Source organism: Melospiza melodia, chromosome 4 (genome assembly GCF_035770615.1).
Source record: "Melospiza melodia melodia isolate bMelMel2 chromosome 4, bMelMel2.pri, whole genome shotgun sequence".
Lineage (NCBI taxonomy): Eukaryota > Metazoa > Chordata > Aves > Passeriformes > Passerellidae > Melospiza > Melospiza melodia.
Window position 1 is genome coordinate 54,280,682 of NC_086197.1, and position 22,813 is coordinate 54,303,494.

General features: G+C 50.5%; 1 protein-coding gene across 3 annotated transcripts; it reads left to right on the forward strand.

Annotated features, from left to right (window-relative positions):
* Positions 1–445: 445 nt before the first annotated feature.
* Positions 446–19,260, forward strand: SYNGR1 (synaptogyrin 1). Of its 3 annotated transcripts, none has more exons than XM_063154569.1 (4): positions 446–580; positions 11,104–11,341; positions 12,205–12,350; positions 14,900–19,260. In XM_063154569.1, the coding sequence occupies exons 1-4, from the start codon at positions 482–484 to the stop codon at positions 15,116–15,118; spliced, it is 702 nt and encodes a 233-aa protein (XP_063010639.1). In that variant the 5' UTR covers positions 446–481; the 3' UTR covers positions 15,119–19,260. The 3 variants fall into 3 exon arrangements, with proteins under 3 accessions (XP_063010639.1, XP_063010640.1, XP_063010641.1); XM_063154570.1 differs by having other exon boundaries at positions 14,966–19,260; XM_063154571.1 differs by having other exon boundaries at positions 13,677–15,241.
* Positions 19,261–22,813: the final 3,553 nt, after the last annotated feature.

Below are 22,813 nucleotides of genomic sequence, written 5' to 3' on the forward strand. Positions count from 1 at the left end.
GGACCCCCTCCGGTGGCTCCTTGTCCCCTACCAGGGAGTCCAGGGCTGGGCACAGCTCCCTGGGGCCGAGCAGAGGCTGTGGGCGGGCGGGGGGCTGGCCCTGCTGGGCCCCACAGCAGAACCCAAGGGTGGCATCGCCCCCATCCCTGCCCCGGGGTCTGGGTGTCCTGCCCCGGTACCGGAGGTGTTCTCCGCCCCGCAGTGCCCGCACCCCGGGCACCCCGCACCCTGCGGCCCCAGGGCCCCGCGTTTGTCCCCGCAATGTGCCGCGGGCGGCCGCGGCAGCGGCGGGGCGGGGGAAGGGGAGGCTGCGCGCTCCCGGCGCGGCGCGTCCCCGTGGGCGGGCGCGCGCGGCTCGTCGCCGCCGGGCTGCCAGGCACGGCTCGGCTCGGCGCGGCTCGGCGCAGCCCGGCTCGGCTCGGCGCAGCCCGGCACCGCCCGCCGAGCCCCCCGCCTGCCTCCCGCCCACCCCCGCGCCGCCATGGACGGGGGCGCCTTCGGAGCGGGGAAAGCCGGCGGCGCCTTCGACCCGCAGGCCTTCATCCGGCAGCCGCAGACCATCCTGCGGTTCGTCTCCTGGGTAAGGCCCCGCCGCCCCCGCGGGCAGCACCGACACCGGCACCGGCACCGGGGCGGGGGGCGGCCCGCCGGGCTGCGGGGGGCGCGGGGCTCCCTCACGGGCGGGCGGCTGCCACCGACCCTGACCTTCCTGCACACCTGCACACACACTCACACACTTAAAATCATTGCGCTGTATGTTGTATAGCGTTATATGTTATTATATGTTATCATCATATGCGGTTATGTATTACATATTTATTATTATATGCTTTATATATGCATGTGTATGCGCATGTATCCACATATATATATATAATATGCATGTGTCCATCAATATGTCTCCACACAGCCTAGGTCTGTGCACAGAGATATGTACATATATGCTTCCATAGCGTTTATGGCTATGCCTCTGTTATAGATATGTTTGTAGGGTCTGTCTCTGGGTTTATATATATATCTCTGTATGTATAAATGTCCAGGCATATCCACACGTATGCATGCACATAGATGTACAGCTGTATGCACATATATCTGTGTGTGAGTACAGGCCCATATGAGGCGGGAGCAGGCTGGTTTGGGGTTTCTCCCGTGGGGAGGGACAGGGTGAGTCAGGTTGGACCATGACCCTGTCTCGGTCTCTGGTGCTTTCCAGGGTGGGCTGTCTTCTCTCACTCTGGCATGCCTGTGTGTTTATGGTGGATGCAGGGAGACGGCAGGATGTGGGGTGACGGGGGAGCCCGGGATGGGGGATGCTGCAGTCCTGGAATTGCCTCTCTGTGGGTCAGAGGGTGCTGGGCTCAGGCCGTGCTGGGGAGTTGAAGGGGCTGTGGGGGCTGGAGGTTGCTCTGCCTTTTACCCCTATCCTCTCAGCCCCCCAACCTGCTTCCCTGTAGCGTTTTCCTCTTGGTGATTGGCGGGGAAGGGGGCAGGGGGAACAGGAGCCTAGCGGGGGTGTCACGGGAAGGTTTCTCCCTCTTCCCGTGACGCGGATCCATGGCTGCCCATGGGGCTGGCGCGTTTGTTCAAGAAGGTCATTGGGATTAAGGGAGCAGAGCTGCAGCAGAGAGCTGGCGGGGGAGAGATTGAGGTCTGAGCCGGGAGAGGAGAAGGGAGGGCAGGCAGAGCGCCGGGGAGACACATGCGCACGGGAGCTGCGAGGCAAAGCGGCAGGCTGGCTTTGGAAAATAAAATAAAATAAAATAAAAGCAGTGCCAGGTGCAATCAAAGAGGAAAAGGGAGGGTGGCCTGGCTTGCTGATGGTGGTGGAGAGGCAGCCCTTGCCTTCCCAACCGGGTGGGTGTGTGATATCTCCTCCGGACGACTTGGGGGGTGGCTGGAGAGTGCCAGGACAGCTGAGGACTTGATTAATGCTGGCATTCTGTCTGTCTGTCCATCTGCCTGAGCTTGTTTACAGTACAGCACACCACACGGGCAGGGGGAGCTGCTGCTGGGCGCCAGGCGAGGGGGCACGCGTGCCCCCCGCCCCTGGGAGGCTGGCGTGGAGCCAGCCTGTGTGCCCAGGGATGATGGACACGATGTGACCTACAAAGGCTCTCCGGTTGCTAATCTCTGTGGCAGAATTTTATGTTTTCTCTATCTGCCTCTCAGTCTGGTGGGTTTTTTTCATCCAAGCACTGCAGGATTTTGGCTTCCCAGAGGCACCAGGTGAGGGAGAGAGAACAAGAAATACATTTGTTTTTTAATTAGGCACCTAATCTGCTTCAGAGTACGTCAGACACTGTTGGCTTGATTGCTGAGCTAATTTCTGTGCCCTGCAAGGTCTCCCCTGGCAAGAGGCACTTTCTACAGAGTAGCATCTCCTTGGGACCCCACACTATTTCTCCCTGCCCATCTGACCTTGACAGAGGACAGGATGGGATTTACCCCAGACACTTCACTTGGCCCTGGAAATTGAAGTTCTTTTGCAGAAGCTGGACATGCTCCAGGTCAGCAGTTCAGCAAGGGAGGATGGCATGGCCATCATGGTGCAAGGCTATGCCTTCCTTCACCTGCTTTTCCACTGGCTTGGTCTTGTGTGTTGTCCTGAGCATCTCTCCTTTAACAAAGCAGGGAAACCAAAAGCTCACCCCAAATATCTAGTTGTAGTTTTGGTCTTTTCTTTAAACTTGAGACCAAGAGAGATCCCTGTGGGCAGCGAAACCCTCTCTCAGGCTGTCGCAAGCATCAGACCCTTTATGGCCCCTTCCATAAATTGCATGAGCTTTTCTGAAAAAAGACTAGTTTGTGGTTTTCTTCCCTTCTCACTTCCTCTGAGAGGGGGTTCCATGGTTCCAGTGGTCAGAGGTTTTCCATTGTAAATCTGTTTGGTATCTGTTTACTTTTGTGATCTTTTGCCCTTCAGTTTACATGGTGCTTTTCCATCCCTGGTGTTTTCCCCTGGGTATTTATAAACTGATTGCATCCATATTTAGACTTTGCAGTGCCAGGCTCTATGAACCAAACTCTTCTGGTGGCCAAGGGCTCTCCCTCCTCTTGGTCTCCCTGAGAATCCTTCCTTTCACATGCTTTTGCACACACTGAAAGTATTTTGCCTGCCATCTCCCGAGATCTCATTTGCCTTTATCCTGCTCATGGCATGAATGGTGCATTGTCCCTCCAGGGCAAGCTGGAGGCTCCTTTTGGCCTGTTTCACGTGATGAGCTTTCACTGAGCAGAAATTCTCATGATTGCTTCCTTAGGCAGTGACCTTGTGCTTGGGTCAGGCTGCCTTTTAGCAGACTTCATGATGGCACAGAGGTGCACATGACTTTTTACTAAGAGGCACCAAAACTGGCTCCTGCCCACGGAGTTTGCAGCCCAATTGAGGCAGCAGCAAATCTCCAGGGAGAACTGCAGGATCAGGAACAGATGGGATGACCAAAGATTATTTCTGTTGCTCCTTGCTGAAAAGGAGATAGGATAAATTTGACAAGCAGAATGCTAAACTGTGGAAAGAGTTTAGCAATTCTGGAACATCTGTCCACCACGACAGTGTTGTGAGGCAGCTCAGGTTTCATGGGTGCTTTGAAGGTCAGCAGGCACAGCAGAGTGAGTGTCTCCCTCCAGAAAGGTTGCCTGGTGTGTGTGCAGGTGATAGTGGTGGCTCTGTGGGGTTCCTGTGTCAGGTTTGGGTGTTTAGGTGACCCAGAAGCTGCAGCCATTGGTGCTACAGCTGGAGCTAGTGGCGTTGGGTGACCCACACCCAGCTGGGGCTGCGCAGCTCCAGGATTCTCCTTGAAATACAGCAGGCAAGTGTGAGCACATCCCTACATATTCCCACTGTGTCCTGACCCACAGGGCAGTGCAGCAGTGCTCTCCACAGCCGGTGCAGGGGAGCTGGCTGGCTCCTCTGCAGCCCACAGGCGTTGGATATAGAGCTGGCGCCATAAATAAGTAAAATGCTAATTGAAACAGGTTGTTCCAGGTGCTCCTGTCTGCTTGGAAACCTGCTTGCTGGAGAAACTGAAGTGCTGCTTGATGTAAAAGCCTAACAAGGCAAAAGTAACTCAGTTTTTGGAAGCAGGCCCAGCTTGTTTTGACGTGGGCTTGAGTAAGAGTATTTCTAACCAGAGCTGCACAGACAAAGCAGCCCGTTAAAACTTGTCACATAGGTTGAGGTGCCAAGTCCCCCTCTGACACCAAGGACACTGCCTCTCTGAAGGGAGGTTCAGTGAGGAGAGGCACTCAGTCTCCTTTTCCATCACTTGCTGCTGGTGCCACCATGTCCTCTGGCTGATAGGAGCATCCTATCAGGAAAATTTGAACTGGTACTGGAAGGGCTGTCCCCTGTGTCTCCAGGCACAGCACATCCCAAGCAGCTCCAGCTGAGCAGACAAGGCAGGTGAAGGACCGGAACCACATTCCTGGCTTCCCCATGAGAGGCTGGCACCTGAAAGCTGGAGGATGGGAGCTAGTCACAGCATGGCAGAGAGCCCCATCTCCTGCCTTGCCAGCAGGTCCCTGGCTTGCCACACTCGTGCTTGGCTTACAACACCACCAAGGACATAATACAGGCTTGTAATGGCAGTTAAGCTGAGCCTTAGAGCCTGGAGGCCTTGTTAGTCTAAAACCAGCTGCAGCTGGGCTCCCACCTTCCTTCTGTCCCCAGCTAATTTAGCTGAGATCTTGCCCCTGTTCCTGACCCCTGGCTCATGCTTTCTGCCTCTGCTCCTCCACTCCATTTTGCTGCAGCCCCCACGCTCCCTGGCTGTGTGCTTGTGAGGTAAATTGGTGCAGATGAAAGGAACATGGAGGTTCAAAGCACGTGCTCTCGGTCAAGCCCTAGGGACAGTTCTTCATGGGATGCCCTTGCCTAGGTCAGCTTCAAAAGGATTTTTGGGGTTTTGCTGTCATTAAGATTGGGTGAAAGGCTGTGTCACAAGATGAACAACAGATATGCACAGTTGCTCAGTGATTCAGGTTGGATACAGCAGGTTGTGTTGTTTCCAGCACAGCATTTCCAGGAAGGATCTTGGAGCAGAAACAAATCTCTCATTAATGATATTTCCAGATAAAAATCTGAGAAGTACCAATAGGGACCAAAGGCAGTCAGAAACACGAGCAAAAAATAACCATATGTAGTTTGCTGTTTGAAAACATGAGAGGCATACAGGGGAGAAGCACAGGAGCTGCGTGGTGATGGGACATGGCTAATGCAAATATTTGTGTGAAACAAGGCAGCAGAGAGGGCCTGTGTGGCTGCAAGAGGAGCAGGCACTGCAGGTGGCACGGCGTGCAGTTCTCTGCCTATGCTGGCACAGCCAAGCCATGGGGGGGGAGATGTGGTGCTAGAAAGAAAACTGAGCTTTTCATCTGGGAAAAAGATGCAACTTCTAGGCAGCCACTTCACTGATCAGTGGCACAGCAATGTAGGAACCATCTAGAAAGTACAGAAGAACCTGGATACCAGCATGGACGTGTGATTGTGGAGGCTGTCACCAGCAGTGGTGGGACAGGAGATGCTGTTTAACCATGGGAACTGCATGAGACCTGAGCACAGGTCTGGTGGGAGGCAGAAGGGTTAATGGCCAGGCAGTCAGCTGCCAAACCATGTGTAAAAAAAAGGCTGGCTGGCCAGGAAAGTGTGTCCCAGATCCCATGGCAGGAATTAGGGATGCGGAGCCTTTCTCCCTTCAGTCACCTGCTCCAGCTCAGCCCTGGCTGGGAGCTGGTGCCACATGGCTGATGGCCAGAGAGGGTGAGCTGGGAGGGAAGTACTGGCACAGCCGTGCTTTTCCCCTGTCCCATGTTCAGGGAAATGGGGTCCAGGGAGACTGGCCTCCTCCAGCAGCTGCACAAGGCTCAGACTGTCGAGACTGTGGGCAGGAGTTGTTTGCTGCCTGCGTGGTGCTGGCTGGGGGGAATAAATAGAGGCCGCCTGTTTCCAAGCTGCCAGTCCCATGCATCTCAAAAGCTGCATGTGTTTTCTTCAAAATGAACTAAATACAAGTAGATTTAATGACAATAATAATAATTATTATATTCCATGTCTGTGCAGGGCACTCCAAAGCTTTCCAGAGACTCCATTTGCAGGTGGCTGAATGACAATGAAAGCCAGATCATCTCTGCCAGTTTATCATTTGCAACCTCTCCTGCTCTTGCTTTCTTTTTAAACAGATTCATTCCTGGTCATTACCAGATCAAACTCAGAAGAGGTTATGGCTTCATTCTGCCGGAGGGAGACTTGATTTAAAGTCCCATGAGGAATATTATGTCATTAAACTATTTCCTCTCTATAACAGAATAAAAAAGGGGGTATGTGAGAGGGAGAGGCAGCACGCAGTGCGACAGAGGCTGTGACTGGAGGGCATTGCAGTGAGCCCGAGCAGGCAGCTCGGCAGAAACCCTCTTCAGCCTCATCCCAACCACAGCCATCATGGGGATCTTGGGGATGAGGGCAGGAAGGCAGCATGACAAAGTGCTGGGATGAGGTACAGGAAAATCCTAGTGCACTGCCAGAGGCTGGCCGTGCTTTGCATCCATCACATGATGCTCAGGAGCGTCTGATGTGTGGCTGGGGATGGGCAGCATGGTGGAAAGCGCCTCACATGATGCTCAGGAGGTTTTGCCTGGCTTTCTGCAGGGTTGAGCCTGCAGTGGGGAGGGACTGGAGAGCCTCTCTTCTCATCTCTCACCTTTGCCTTTGGCAAAACCAGATCACCTAGTTTACCAAGGGGAAAACAAAGGTGTTTTATGACAAGAGGCAGAATTTTGCCTGGTTTGCACTTTTCTCACTGTAATGAACCTTTACATGCTTGTAAAGGCCAGCATGAGCCCCTTGAGAAACAAGGAGAGGAAAACTCTCAGCTTCTCTCTCTGCTCCCTGCAGTGCTAAGCATTAAGTTCATTTTGCTGCGTCTCTTGGCACATTGCTTTGCCTGTGTCAGCTTTGCAATGCACCTGGCTCTGGCTGCACTCGGTGTCCTCAAAACTCTTGGATGGAAACAGGAATCGAGGAAAATGATGGCAACAACCTATGTGGATGTGGTGTGTAAGGAGCAGTGAAGTGGAGCAAAGCCCAGTCCCAGCAGCAGGGCTGAGTTGGTCACATCTTTTCCATGTGCTCTTTTCTGTCCCTTTTTTGAGCATAGCCAAATATATTATTGCTTATTAAATGAGTACCTCCAGACAGGCCACACACCTGCCCAATTGATGTTGTTCTTGGAGGCTGAAAGAAACCCTCTCAACCTAAAAATCTAGTTAGTTCAAGTCTGTTGACTTAAGTAGCCTTGCTGAAGAAATGAAGCAGCTTAAGTACACAAAACTGGGGATGGTTGGCTGGTTTTCATTACCAAGCATAGGAAAGTGGCCAGTGATCTCCCTCTGCAGAGTGGAAGGATGGGCTGCATTTGGGAGCTTGGGGAGACCTCCTGTTGGCCTGCAGACAAGCCACTTGTCTGCATCTCACTGCTCAGTCAGGAGAAGACTTCTGCCATCTTCTCTTTACCTCCTCTTTGCAGTTGGATGTGGTTTTTGGGCCACTTTATCAATGGCTGTAGGCAAGGCTTTGTGCAGCAAGTGTCAAATGGGGGGAGAAGACACAAGCAGCAGTAACACAGAGCAGTAAGAGGCTTGTGCCAGTGCTGGTGGTCACTGCTGTTTCCTTACAAGTGCTACAGATGTGCCAGGAACAGAAATGTAAACACTTCATCCTTGAAACTTGGTGCTTTGTTTACCATCTAAGCAGTCATTCATTCTGCATCTGCTGCTTGGATCATCTTACAGGGCATGGATTGTGAAATCAAGGAAATAAAATATATTTGCTCTTTCTAAGATGACTTGCCACATCAGTGAGCTTCCACCCAGCTGCTCCCTTACCAACAAGGAATAGCTGCCATGGGTGAAGTGTGCAACTGCTTCTCCTAAAGGCTGCAAGATCCATGCTCGTAACTATGATTTTTTTAGAAAATTGTTTGTCACAACAGTTTCCAGGTATGGACATCATGGCAATGAAAGAGATGATGTTGCCTGTCAGCAGCAGCAGCAGCAGTTGGTTCTTTTGCTGTCCAGCTCTGCCTGGAATCTCTGGTTTGAGCCTGCCCATTCTTGCCCAGTGAGTGTAACCCAGCCCAGCTCAAGGCTTCTGTGCACAGTGGGTCCTCACAGTGTTTTGTCACCAGGGTAGTGACAGGCTGACAAAGGGAGCACGCCCTCTCTTTGCCCTCTCTGCAGTGCCAGGGAGGGGAGCATGGATCAGAGCTGATGCCAATGGTGAGGAAAAACACAGAGAGAAGGAGACATCTTGTAAGCTAGTGTGCTTTGGTCCATAGAAAGCTTTCCTAAGGACAAAGAGTACTTTGGGATGGCTGTTTCAGGACAGAGAGGATAAGCATCCACAGTGTCTTATTGTGCTCACAAGTGAGAACATGCTTAGTGGAATCTCCCTAGGAAACTCCTAAGATCATCTGAAACCAGATGCTTGCCAGTAAATCATACCTGGGGCACCTCCAGGCTGTGAAACAGGTTTCTCTTCATAGGAGAGAAGTCTGGCATCTTGGCTGACCGCAGGTGGAGAAAGGAAGTTAGAAATGCCACCTCTGCTTAAAAATTAGGGAGAGGCACAGCTCTAGTCTTGTGACTCTGAGCTGTGCCTTTATGATGTGCCAGCATAAAAAGATATGAAAGAGCAAATGCAAAAAGAAATTATTCTGTCCAGCCCAGCAGCAAACCCAAAGCAGAGAGATGTGTATCAGGATGTGTCTCTGGGGAGAGACCATTGCAAAAGTTCATTCATCCCAAATGAGTAAGCGGAGACTCGCAATAAATCTCATTGCAAGGGTTTGTCTGACTCAGGGAATCAACATTTTACTAGTTTTGAGTCCTAAACCAAAACTGAACACCAGACTATGCTACTTTAGAGGCTGTTCCTCACCTTCCAAAGAGAAGACAGGCTTTCTGTCGAATGCTGCAGAGAACAGGGCACCCACTTTGTAAGCTCAGTATATGGAGGTTGGTACTTCAGGTGTCAGCATCAGTGCTGGTCACAGCCTCACACTGGGATGTCACTTCAGGAGTCTGTCAGCTCTCCCTTGGGTCAGAGGAGCAGGGTGTTATATTCAATGACCCTAAGCAGACCTGCCAGCCCAGCCTGTTGTGAAGGTGTGTGAGATATCCCACTGAAAGAGCCTGGCTGTAATTTTCTGCAATTCTGCTGCTTTCCAAACCATTCAGGCTGAAATTTTGAGGACTAAATCTTTGCTTCTAACAGAAGAGGTTCTTATTTAATTTTCACGGGCAATTTCTGCGAAATATGATCAATCTTGATTTGCAAGAAGAAGGAGGAGGAGGACAAATTGGTTATTTTACTTCTAAACTTAAAAAGCTCTTATGATTTTCAGAGAACCCATATAGCTCCTACGCTTAGGAACACCAGCTTCCAGCTTTTTTTAGTTTGCTCTAGTGTGATATACTCAATTTCAACAACCCAAGTGTGACCCAATTATGAGACTTGAGGTGAAAAAATAATATTGGTGTCAGCGGATATTTGTTGGAGTTTTGCAGGTGAAATGTGGTTGATGTTGAGTGTCTGCCCAAGGGCTATTGGGGGACTCTGGGTAAGTCTTTTCCTCTGGATCTTGATGCCCCAGGCCAAGCAGCAGAGGTCTGTGCTTTGGACCTTGGGTATCCAACCTCACTGATAATAGGTGGTGTATTGGGTTGGCATTATCAAACATTTTCCCTGCACTCACAAAGCTGCTTTTCTGGGTTGTCTTCTGGTGCTTGGTTGGGTTAAGTGGAACTGGAGTCCTGACCAGGCAAACACTCAGACCTAGCTCCACTTCCTGCAGGAGACTTGGCCACATCTTCTTGTGTGCTGCTTCTCCCTGGGGATGGGAGGGTGGTTTCAAAGGTGCCAAGTCTTGTTGTGCAGACGTCTCCCAAGCTGGCGGAGTACCCTGGTGATGCCCTAGTGCACTTCATATGTAATTTCACCCCATGCTTGAGGCCCCATTCCCATTTCTCTGAGGCTCTTCTTGCAGGCAGCATCCAGTCAGCTGTTCGTAGTGAGGGTCTCCAGATGTCCCGAAAGAAAAATCTGTACATGCTGCCTTAATATTCCCCTCTTTCTTCTGTGGGGAAGCTGTTTATTTGAGATGCAAGGTGCAGGACTGGGGCTGCTGTAAATAGCTCTGTGCTTTGGTGAACCTGCTGTGTCAAAGAGGGACAGCCTTGCGGCAGGCGACGAAGGCTAAGCCCATGAGCAAAGATTAGACCAGCAACTGCGGATTAGGGCATTTCTACCTGGACTCATCCTTAATTCTGCCTGATTTAAAATAACATGCAGTGGCAGTGGTGGTGACAGGTAGGGAGGACTCAAAGTGGCCCTTACAAGTGGACCTGGAGTAGGGATGTTTGGCCCCTGAAATCTATGGGGAAGGTTGGAGGGTGTTGGCATATGGGTGAGTGGACAGGATAGGTGGTGTCATGGAGTGGGCTGATGGAAAACTGGTGGAGAGAGGTGTGTAGTGTGGGGAAATGGGGAGAATGGAAGCCCAGCAGAATGGAGCTGCAGAGCAAGCAAGGCTGTGGATTGTGCGAGGGTGCATGGGGTAAAGAGTGTAGTAGCTTGATAGATAAATTCAGTGAACAGATGCATGGTAGAAACAATTAATCTCTTGAAGAGAAAGGAGTGAGTGGGAGAGTAAGTGCACACTAAGAGGATTTCCACTACTAGAAGCCATTGTATGCAGGCACCCACACCAAAACCATATCCCAATTTACATTCCATGTCACCTCCCTGTGTGTCTGTGGGAAGCCACCCTTATTCCAGACTGCAACTGCTTTGCATCGCTTTAGGTCAGATGGATAAAAAGGTTCAATCTAAAAATGTCCTATTATAAGTTAATCCTCAGAAATAAAATGAGACCATGTTCCCAGTAAATTCCCTGTGGCTACAACCCAGGCAAGGCAGCCGGGCAGGAGCTCAGCAGAGCAGAAAGGTGCTGGTGAAGGGTGTCTGTCCCCTGCAGAGCTCTGCTCCTTTCTGCTGGTGCAGAGAGATGGGGCTTGCCCTGATGTGTCTCCGGCCTCCCTCCCCCCCAGGTGTTCTCCATCGTGGTGTTCGGCTCCATTGTCAATGAAGGGTACGTGAACCGCGTGGATGAGGTGGAAGAGCACTGCATCTTCAACCGCAATCCCAATGCCTGCAACTATGGCATTACCGTGGGTGTCCTCGCCTTCCTCAGCTGCCTTCTTTACCTGGCCCTGGATGCCTACTTCCCGCAGATCAGCAGCGTCAAGGACCGCAAGAAGGCAGTGCTCTCGGACATCGGCGTCTCGGGTGAGCTTCCCGGCCCTTTGGCCCTGCTGGCTTGTTCCAGCTGTCAGCAAACTGCTCAGTGTCAGGCTCTCCGTGGAGTATGGCAGAGGGACCAGGAATGGAGTGAGGGCAGGAGCAGGTGAAGCACCTGGATTTGCTAAGGACTTTGGGCTTGCAAGTTCTTTCCCAGTTAGCCCCTTGCCTGGCAGTCCTATGTACAGCTGACAAGAGAAGGGGAGGGATTGTGCCCTGTTTTTCTTTTGCTTTGGGCTGCCCGTTTCCCTCACTGCCAGGTGTCTGCCTGTGCTTGGCAGAGGGTGAGTACCTCCTACCTTCCTGCCTTCACCCTTTCCTGGGGGCACAGCATGTTAGTGATCTTTCAGCACCTTTCCTTGATGTGAGTCCCTGAGCTGTTCTGTCCTGAGCACAAGCTGGTCTCCGTGTAACTGCAGACCAGCTGCTTCCCACTCTTTTGCCGTTCCCGTGGAAGAAATTGCTCTTTGCTTGTCCTTGCAGGACAGGATCGTGAAGCAGTGGCTGTTTCATAGAGCCCAGGTGATTGCTCTAGTACTGGAAGCCCTTCAGGCTCCCTCCCAAGGCCAAATGCAAGTCCTATGATCAATCCAAACACAAGCAAATGCACTCTCCTGAGGTGCTCTCTGCAGACACCTCTTGGTCACCTTGACAGTTTGCTGTCAGGGAGCCTGCCAGCTCTCTTGGGCTCAGTCTGGCTGAGCAGTCAGTTTTGCCAAGTCTGCAACACAGTGGTGGGTCTCAGAGGGTTGAAATTTCCAGAGAAATGTAATATGTGTATGTTATGCTCACGCATATCTTCTTGTTGTCTTTGTCCTTCCCTTTGGCACGCCGGTGATGGTCCATCCCAGCCTTTTGGGCATTCCTCTGGTTCGTTGGCTTCTGCTTTCTGACCAACCAGTGGCAAGCTTCGAAACCAGAGGACAACCCGCTGAATGAGGGAGGGGATGCAGCCCGAGCTGCCATCACATTCTCGTTCTTCTCCATCTTTACCTGGGTGAGTAGAGTAGCCATGACATGGGATCAAATGTCCTCTGTGCTGTATTATCTTATGAGGAATGAAAGGAGACTGGCTAAGAGTGGGGCCCCTGGGATCTTAGTTCACATGGCTTCTGAGAAGGAAGTGCAGGAGAGGAGGTGGTTGAGAAATAAATTTGGGACTCAAAAACTTGCATGGAAAAATGTTTTAGAGCACTAATAAGCACAGTGAGCAAGAGAGTTTCATATCCCTTTAAGGAGCATTCTCAACAGACCTTTAATATGACCTTGGACAAGCCAGCTCCCCAACCACCATTGTCATAGAATCATACAGTAATTTGGGTTGGAAGGGACTTTTAAAAGGCCATCTAGTCCAACCCCCCCTGCAAAGAGCAGGGACATGTTCAACGAGCTCAGGTGGCTCAGAGCCCAGTTCAGTCTGACTTTGAATGTTTGCAGGGATGGGGCATCCACCACCTCTCTGGACAACCTGTTTCTGTTTTCTCTGTGTGTCAGAGGGCTTCAGCATTTTCACCTTACAGACACTAAACAGAGAAGGGACCTGCAGGCCAGGGGTTGCATCCATCTCCCTCCCACCTTTGCTCCCATCATGCAAGATGTCATCATAGTTCTTCTGGATTCTGTACCCACCACTGGAGTGCCACCTCACTGGGTCACCTTTTAGGAAGGTGATAGTGCTGTCTGTCTTAAGTGCCCTTTCCTCAGCAGTTCTTTATTGCCAGTTTCCTGGAAAAACTGTTGGGTGAAATATAAATATCTCTGATGACTTCCTCCTGCCTCTGAGTGCACCAAGCACAAGTGAGTTTTTTCTGAAGTGACAGGATAGTGCCAAGCAGGAAAACATTTTACCCTTGTCTCCATGCATAAGCCCTTGTGTCTTTATCTTCTCCTCTTCCTACAGGCTCTGATGTTGGGCAGGGGCCAGGTAGGAAAGGTGCCATAAAACCAAGGAGCTGTCAAAGAGGAAGGAGGGCTGCTAAGGGTTGTGCTGTCAGCACCCTCGCCATGGTGACACTGGGCAGGATTGAGGGACAGCAGTGTGTGTTCCCTTCATGAGCTGTGTCCTGCACTTGAGAGCTGCCAAAAGCTCCTTGCAAGCTCCAGCAGAAAGTGAGACAAGCAGCAGGGTTTTTGCAAGGGGTCCCTCAGGACACTTTTGGAGGTGCCATCACCTGCAGTGATCCTCTCCCATGCACAGGCTTGCAAGTGGCCAAAATTGCATCCTCTTCCCCTGATTCCTCAGGGGGCTTTTTATTTCAGTCAAACACTCTGGTTTGCTCTACCTTACTGATTCTCCTTCCCACAACCCTCTCTGTCCTCACAGGGCTGCCTCGCATTTCTGGCTTTCCGGAGACTTGGAGACATTAATTTTCAGGAGGAATACAATACCCTGTTCCCTAACTCCCCATCCTTGCTGCCTTAGTGCCCTTTGCTGATGGGAGAATTTGGGGGAAGGGGTGGAGGGATGCAGCTGGAGGAGGTCACTGAGCAGAGCTGGTTCCAATGCCCTGACTATGAGTGTGTGCTCACTGCAGGGCACGGGATGGGAAGATATGGGCCATTGAATTGGAGTGGGGTTGTCCATTAAATGGTGGATCTCCCTCTGGAGAGTTGGAACTGGCAATTTCTTCTCCTCTTCTGCTCCCTTCTCTCCCTCACCCATACCCTAACTAATGCTGTCTAACACCACTGTGCCTTTTTTTGATGACTGCTCAGACCTAATACTTCAGCCAGGAGATGACCTCTGCCCCTACTATTTTATCTCTTCCATTTCTTCCCAGACCTCATTCCCCAAAAACCTTTCCCCCATCACTTGCTAGACTCCTCACCTCTCTCAGGGATGCTCTGGGACAATGAGCCATGCCTGCTGAACCCCATGCCCAGGCCCCTGCAGTCCTCCAAAAGGTGCTTGAGGCAGGAGACAGCAGTTTGCTTGCTAACTGTCCCCTGGTCTGGGAAGCAGCTGCCTTACTTCCTGCTGCTCCTTCCCAAGGTCTGTGCTACACCTTGCAGATGTTGACTGGTGAAGGTGTTTCAGGGGGTGACCTCTACCTCAGTACATTGTGTCAAACCCTGCTCTCCTCACTGGCCTTTACAAGTCAAATGGCCTCGTGGACGCAGCCCAGCAGCCAAGCCCTCTGGTGTTGCCAAGGCAGATTGCCTTCCCACAGCCAGGAGGGGCTGACTGGGATAACCAGTGCCAACTGAGCCTCTGCCACCTGTGCAACGTTGGTGAAACCCCACTGGCAGACAGGAGGTGCCCTGAACATCCCAGAGAAAGCAGGGAGCCTTGGCAGGCTGCACACAGGCAGCTGGTCTCGCAGCCATCCCTGCTCTCTCTCCTTGTGGGCTCGTGCTTTCTGTGGGAGAGCATGGACTTCCACGCTCGTGGGGCGTTTCACCGGCGACCTGCCAGGCGGGCCTCGCACATTAATCCGTAACCACTACTAACCCACTTTTGTTTGTTTCTCTTTTTCGGTACGTTCCTCCTCTTTTTCCTCTTCCCTCTCTGCTTCCCATGTCTTCCCTGCACCTCCTCCCTTAAAGGTGGGCCAGGCGTTCCTGGCGTATCAGCGTTTCCAGCTGGGTGCCGATTCGGCCCTCTTCTCCCAGGACTACATGGACCCAAGCCAGGACTCCGGCATGCCTTATGCTCCCTACACCAACGAGGAGGATGCTCCAGATGCGGTGGGGACGTACCAGCAGCCCCCTCCAGCAGATGCTTTCGACACCGAGACACAGGGGTACCAAACGCAGAACTACTGAGCCACCGACGCCCCTTTCCCTTCCCCTTTCCCTTCTGCCCCCGTTCCCACTGCCGGCAGAAAGCCGAGGCACAAACAAGACACGTGCGTAGTGGTACAAGAGGTGGCTCTCAGCTATGCTCCAGCCTTCTGGGTCATCTGTTTTTATTTATTGTTTTTAAAAAAGGCAAAAAAAAAAAAAAAGGAAAAAAAGGTTTCCCCATCACCTATTCCTTCTCCTCTCCCACCAAGCTACCTGCCAGAACCAAATTCTTCCAAATCTGCGTTTTGATAGGAAAGTCCCTCCTTTCCTCCTCTCCCTCTGCCTTGTTACAGAGGGCAGAGTCTGTCTTGTGAACAGGAGAGGAGCTATGGCACTGGCAGGGCAGGGGAAAGGGTGTTGGAGGCAGAACAGAAGAAATGAGAGGGACCTGGGACCTTCCTAGAAGAGATGGTATTGCTAAAGGCTGGAGTAGATGTGGGAGCATCCACATCGGTTTGGAGCACCTGGTGGCTCAGGGAGGAGAATGGTGTTGGAGTCAGCATTCAAGAGTGTGAGGAGGGGCCTGGAGGACAGAAGGAACAGCATTCTCCATGTAAAGACAAGGGAGCTTTTCCCTCCCACATGCTAGTGAGGGAGGGGTCCTTTATTTTTAGAGGGTTTGGGAGAAGTGGTATTGGAGAGGAGGAGACTACAAGAAGAAAAAATGGGAAGGGAAAAAGGAAGATTTGCAGGTACAATCAGAAATCGCAGGCACATCTGTAGGGTCTAGCAAGAGACTGAGCAGAGCAGAGGGGTGGTGCCCTGAGATTCAGTCCTTCCTCAGCCCCCTTGGATTGAGGTGGAGGTGATTCCCCTCGGCTGTACGTCCTGCTAGTCACTGCTCTTCCCAGACCAGTGTTTGATGAGGCAGGAGGGGAGCCATGGCCAGCCTCTGGGCCCAGACACAGTGCCTGTGGGAGGAAGGATGGAGGAGCTGGGCTTTCTAGAAGAGAGCTTTCAATCCCAGCTGGGCTGGTTTGAGGGGGAGAGGGGAGCTTTGTCATTTCACCCAGACCAGGAGAAAAAGAAAGACAGTTTTGCTCCTCACGTCCTGCTGAACCTTCCTCTGTTCCTCTGTTCCTTTAGAATAGTGCAAAGCCTCTTGCTGATACCATCTTTGTAGCGCACAGGAATGGAGGAGGACCCCACTTAGGAAGAAATACTGCTGCTGGGATAGCCAGCATGTCTGGCTCTTGCACAGGAGGGCAGCCAAGTGGGAAGGGTCCTGCCCTGTACCGCTGCGCTTTGCCTCCCACTCAGATAGGAAAGAGATCTTGGTGTGCAGAGAATTGGTTGGGGCCAGATGGAGCTGTCTGAAAACTGGTCTTTCTGTACTTGCCACAGACCATACCTTAGTGCTCTTCTGCAGCATCTCAGATCCTGGCCGACTCTAAAGCCTCGCCTAGGTGGCAGCAGTGACTGTTAGATAGAGCTCTTACGGGTGTCATTCCACACTCCTCATGACTGTGCTCCAAGTAAAGACACAACTGTGGAAGCCCACTCTTTGTTCCAAGTTAGAAGTTAGGTCTGTGCATGAAGACAGATTCCAGTTTTCCTCTAAATGGAAATAATTCAGCAATAGCTACCTAGACAATTCTCCTGGGCACAGACATCTCTCAGAGCACAAGAAGCAGACTATCTTGCAGAAGTGAGAAGCTCCATCCCCCAGGCAGCCACCCTGCTTGATGCAACACTGGTCCCAGTAGCAGAGATCAGGAGCAGATCCAAAATCTGTCAGTGCCTGCACTGCACATCCAGCCTATTCCTCCTAGCCCCCTTAGGAGTGGGGAGAATGGGACACAGGCCTGGGCTGTGGTTGTGTGAATATCTTATCTGGAGGACACCAAGGTTCCCAGTCCTTCCCTCCTCCCAGTGCCCCACAATGATAAGGAAGGGGTAGAAACTCTAGAGCAGCAGGGGGAAGTGGAGCAGTGTTCTCCACTGTATATACAGGCACTGTTTCTCCCTGTTCCTTCCAGCACATTTGTGCTGCTCGTGGCTGTCCCCATGGCTTGTTCTCCCCAGGCTTGGCCCATCTCACTGGTTGTTACCCACTGGTGAGGACAGGAGAGGGGATCAGGTGGCCCTAAGGACACAGCAGGAATGACTGGGCACAGGCACACATCCCTTGCTCTGTGCCTAGGAGTGAATGCAATACTGTAAATAAGAGGGGTGCCTTTTGGAAGGAAGCCCCTCGAGCTTCATTTTCTGTGGGTTCAGCCTAATATTTAGGCTTGGGATGGGTTTACTTTATTGAGAGAGGTTTGTTGTGACTGGATGTGAGGGGAGCACCCTCCTGTTTGTCTCCCACCAGGGAAGAATTGAATGATGAGGTGGAGGAGGAGAGAAGTTAGTTGTACTCACCTAGATTCATCTGTGTCATCCTTCATGGTTTCCTTTGGGATGTGGGGAGGGAACTGAGAGGAGGTGGAGGCTATAAGGAACCATCCCTCAGCACTAAAATATGTTGTACCTTTTGGGAGGCCCCTCCTCTGTGAGTGACTAGGCACATAAGGAGAGGTACAGGCAGTATGTGGGGCATCTACCTGGGGCTCTGTTTTGGGGTGTGGTGCAGGAGCATCTTGCATGCCCCTTCTCCCATCAGAGTTATGTAGGTGGCTAAACACCATTTGGGGCTGACTAATGAGCAAGCTTTTCTTTACCCTCTTGGGCTTGCTTCCCTCATGTAACCAGCTGATGGCTCAGGTGGGCTTGAGGCAGGAATGAGCCTCCCCCTCAGAACCAGCACTTCAGTGGGACATGAGCCAAGTGACTTCATCCTGGGTGACTTCCCATCTCTCTGTTGTTCTCCTTGCTTTGTGTCATAAGAAAAGCATTGATGTGACACTACAGCAGTAGATACTCAAGACAAGTTCTTGCTTTTGCTTATGGGAGAAGACATACTCTGCTTGGGTTCATGTGCTTTCAGCCTTTGCAGTGGAGGGTTGGTGATAGCAGACCTGGGAGTGGGACTCTGCTTGTTTGCACGTAGCCCTTTAAAATGCAGAATGCAATTTCCAGTGGCATTTGGCTGGTTCTGTAGCTGATGAGACATACAGACCTACCCAAAGGGCTGGTTATCTTATCTTAGGTGCTTCTGATAAGGTGCTGCCTATTTCTGGTGATCATAGGCGAGACCCGAGCAGCTGACTGGAACATGTCCCTTTTACATTCTAAGTGTGGGTGAGATCAGCCCTGCTCTAGAGATTAGGAGATCAGAGGGAAGGCTGTATAAGCAAAATGATAAGGCAGCTTTCTTCCCTCTCTGCCATTTGTCCCGATTACAGGGATTACACATCCCTTGTTGGGAGCAATGGCCCCTAAATGTCTTCTTATTTTATGAAGCCCCCAAGTAAGGGACTGTTTTGTGGAAGCAGAGGCTGTGAAGGGCAAAGAGATGATGAAATGTTGCCCCAGTTCTGTCTGTGCATTCAGCCTCCTGATGTGTCCCCATCCCTGGATCACCCATGTCCCCGCCACCCTGTTCATAACCTCATCACACGCCCTTCCTCTCTGCGTTATTCCTGGCAGTTCCCACAGGGGAGGAGGTGTCTTTGTCCCTGTACCCTTGCAAGCACTTGGGAGGACCCAGGAAGGCAGCATTGCAGGGTGATTCCCACAGGAGTCTCAGCTCCCATCCCCAGAGCAGGTACAAGGTAAGGAACCCAGTGAGGCCACCTCATGCAGCAAGTTCAAACCATCCATCCACACAACTCCCTGCTGCCTGTGTGGCATTTGTAACACCACCTGGGCTGCCCTGCCCCTTCCCCTGCCACATTACTGCCTGTGTATAGTATATATATTATATATATATATTTAAAGAGATGTATAATATAAAGCTATACATATATACGTATACCCGATGACTCATGGATGGCCTGCCGCATACAGGATCCTCTGAGTGGTCTTGTCTAAGCCCGAGTGTCCCTTCAGCCCCCTCCACCCCCTCCTCCTCCTCCTCCTCCTCCTCCTCCTGCCCCTGCCCCCGTCCCTTCCGAAATTCAACTACAGCGAACCCCGCCACCTCGGCACCTGTGTTTACAATGTCCTATATATTTGTGGTTAACAAAGTGAAGGTGGTAACTACTGGTGTCTCAATAAAGTTATGACGTTCAAAATAACCATACTATATGGAAAAAAAAACGGTCTGGATTTTCTTCTTTGGGGAGGGATGGCTTTTTTAGCTTGGTTGGCTGCAAGAGCATTGGCTCCTGTGCTCCTGCATGGCCAAGCTGGCAAGCTTAGTGACAATCAGTGGCTTGGATGGAGGAAAGAAACCTAAAGAGCTGCCCTTATTAAGGTGTTTCAGTGGAAGCTAATGGTTGTATGTTTTACTTGGCCTAAGTTTCAAATCACACACACCGTCAAGTGTCTCTCACCTAATCAGTAGGAAAACTTGAGGAACCTGACATGCCATGTTAGAAGTGGACTCTCACTGTGAAAAGGATGTGGCAATAGGAGGTGTGAATGGGGGACTTACAGGAATATAGGATACAAATCCATATGGAAAGAAATACCTTCTATTTCTTCTATTTCTACACCCAGGGAAGCAGAAGTGTTTAGTCCTTTGATGTGTCTTTAGTCATCTATGTGTGACCATTGCTCAGGTGTCTGGTGTACTGCAGGTGTTCAAAACATAATCAAATCCTGGGAAATGAGCTCTCAGGACCATTGTCCACAGTGGGTGTCAGTGGTTGGCAGCCCATCACTAAAAAAGATCTTGTTCCAACAGGCTTTGCAATAAAAATGAAATTCAAAATCCCATCCTGTGCTGATGCTTAGCTAAAGCTTCCCTCTCATCCCCTTTTAATGAGTCTGTCACCCAAGTACCTGAGTATCACATTTCCCAACCTTTGTAGGGTTTGAGGACAGTAAACAGAGGCACATGATGGTGAGCAGGCTCCAGCCAGTCCCCCAAACTGTCTCCCCTCTTGGGGCCACTACTGAGCACACACTGTAGCTGCACATCAGATTATGTGCAAAAGTGTTGGTGGACCAACCCATCTGTTTCATGATTAATCTTTGTTTGGACAAAGACCCTTCCTACAGTCACAGCTTTTGGGGTGGATGTTTTGTGGAGATACCAAGCCCACAGAAAGGCAAATATCTGTGTTGGCAGCAGGTGGTGTTAAGAACTGGTGAGACAAGATGTTGCCAAAAGCAAGCATTTCAGATGAGTAGGACTCCAACATTACTAGTTTGTTTGTGTTTTCTAATCATTTGAAATCTCTTTAGTTTTGCTCTCTGGTATTTCACATGCTTATGAGTCATGTTTTGAAGCTTCTCCCTGCAGCCATGACATCTAGAAACAATTCTGTTATAAAGTTGTTTTCTTTTTTTTTTTTAAGTTCACATAATCCCAGGACTCAAGGAGATGAAACTCTGGTTGGTGTATCAAGGAGATCAATAAAATTATATGAAACAACCCATTTCCCTCCCTCATAAATCCATCTGCCCTAAAACAGTACAAACTCTGTTTTGCAGAGTGGTTTGACTCTCTCTTGGGGGGATCAGCACACTCTCATCATTCCCCCTTTCTCTGGCAGAAGCTCTCCACATTGGCTCTCCAACTCTCACAAAGGGTGCTGGGGAAGGAATCTGTTGTTTCCAGCTTTCCTTCCTTAACATTTGTTCTTTTTATTGCCCCATCTTATTTCTCTGCCCTTCCAGCATGGCTGGAAACAGTGGCCTGCAGAGAAACGATGAGTATCAGGGCACCTGTACCTGTGGGAAGCCTCAGGATGAAGCTGGTAAAGGCAGATGAGGTGACCTTGGAGTGGAGCTGTGTGAGGCCTCACAACGCCCCCGCCCCCATCCCCTTCTGTCTGCCGTGGGAGCAGAGCGAGTGTGGCAAGCTGGCTCTGGCAGAGAGACCCTTCCTTCTTCCCATGTCACCTCCTGCAAGCTTTGCCAAAAAACATGGCTTTCCTTTTCAGCCCCAGCCTCTGTTAGCATCAAAACAGAAAAAAAGTCTCCCTAAACATATCTCACACATCATCAGTAGAGGGAAACGACATGATGTGATGGCTTCTGCCAGCAATCTGGGAAATGCTTCCCAGTTCCTGAGCACCTACAAGAGCATGTGCAGGGGCTGCCCCCAGCTCCCTACTCCCCGTGGCACGTTCCTCAGTCATGCTGTTCATCTTTCATCCAGCAGAGTAGTGACCGTGTTTCTTCCTTTCCTGCAGAGAAAGCTTCCACAAAACCAGGAAGGCAGCAGTACAGCTTGGAACCAGGAATACTGCATGTATAATCTCTAGCACTGGGGACAGAGAAAATGGGAGAGTAATCACAAAAAGAGAGAGAGAGGGAGGGAGGAATGAGAAATGTGGGAATTCAACACGAAGAGGGGGAGCTGTATATCTGGTAACCACTGAATCATATAATTCATTTACTTTTGCACGGATGGTGAGGTTCAGTGACCAATATCCTGCATTCCTGAGGAGATCTTGGCTGCATGGGAATACGGCTCAGCAATTTCTGAGAGGGTAAGAAGCATAAACAGAGGTTAAATTAAGTTTGATCAATACAACCAACTCGGTGCACTATTTCATCTTCCAAGTGCTACATAAAGCTTTCAATGAGCAGACATTAATGGAGCAGCTCACAAGCTTCTGTAGCACTTTCCTTTGGAGGACTGTGAAATGCTGGACAAACATGCATTTAATGCTGCAAATGGCCTCGTTTGCTAAATCCTACTATCCACATTTTTTCCAGGTCAAGTAGTTAATTGACTGACTCAAGGTTAGGGCAGAAGCTCAGTGACAGAACCACAGGAGTATCCAGGCAGAATCTGGCACAAGTATTTTCACCAAGAAAAAAATGCTTTGCACCAGGTCTGCATTCCAGCACAAACTGGCAGAAAAAAGATAAACCCAAATGACAAAGATTAGTGACTACGAGCTGAAGCCAGATATTTAAATTAGGAACAGGGCACATTTTGAACTGCAAGAGGTGACAAGCCATTGTACAAACAAGGAAAGTGGCAGATTTTCTATCTTGTATCTTTAGGAAAGTTGTTTTTCTCTCTCATTGACTTCACATTCTGCCTTATCACACTCACACACAGACTCTGCTCTTGTTAGTTTCAAAAGGACTCACTTATGGATAGAAGAAGACAGAAATGACTCCTAAATTCCCAGCCCTGCAATGCAATACATGCTGACAGTCTCTAGGCACACCCAAAGCCTTGCTGATCTCAGTGTTGCTCTGAGCAAGGATGGAGTCTGACTGTGCTCATCAAGGTGCATGACTGCAACCTTCAGTGGCATTAAATAACCATAAGCTGCTGCTGCAATGCTGAAAAAGTGTCATCCTGTTTTAAAGCAAAGGCACTTGCCTGCAGCTTTTTAATGACATGGACAATGCTGTGCTATGCATTTTTCTACAGGACTGGGAATTCTTCTTTTGATACTGGCAAGAAAACAAATCTTTGTCAGAACTAAATCTGTCCATTCTACTTCTAATACAGACTTCAGACCCATTCCTATAATTATTTGTACCTATTCACAGCTTTACCCACAGGAATGCTCTGAATGACATCACTGAGACCAAGCTCACAGAAGCCTAAACCTAAGGAAACTTGTTTGTAGACCCAGGTTCTAAATCCTGCATTTTCTTCTATCTTTGCATAAAAGAAGCTTAAAAAAAAAAGTAATTCTGCCCGTGTACTTA

Coding starts and splice junctions, on each gene's coding strand:
- SYNGR1 (XM_063154569.1), top strand. CDS start 482: ATGGACGGGGGCGCCTTCGGAGCGGGGAAAGCCGGCGGCGCCTTCGAC. Junction 581..11,103: donor TCCTGCGGTTCGTCTCCTGG/GTAAGGCCCCGC, acceptor CCTCCCCCCCAG/GTGTTCTCCATCGTGGTGTT. Junction 11,342..12,204: donor CTCGGACATCGGCGTCTCGG/GTGAGCTTCCCG, acceptor GGTCCATCCCAG/CCTTTTGGGCATTCCTCTGG.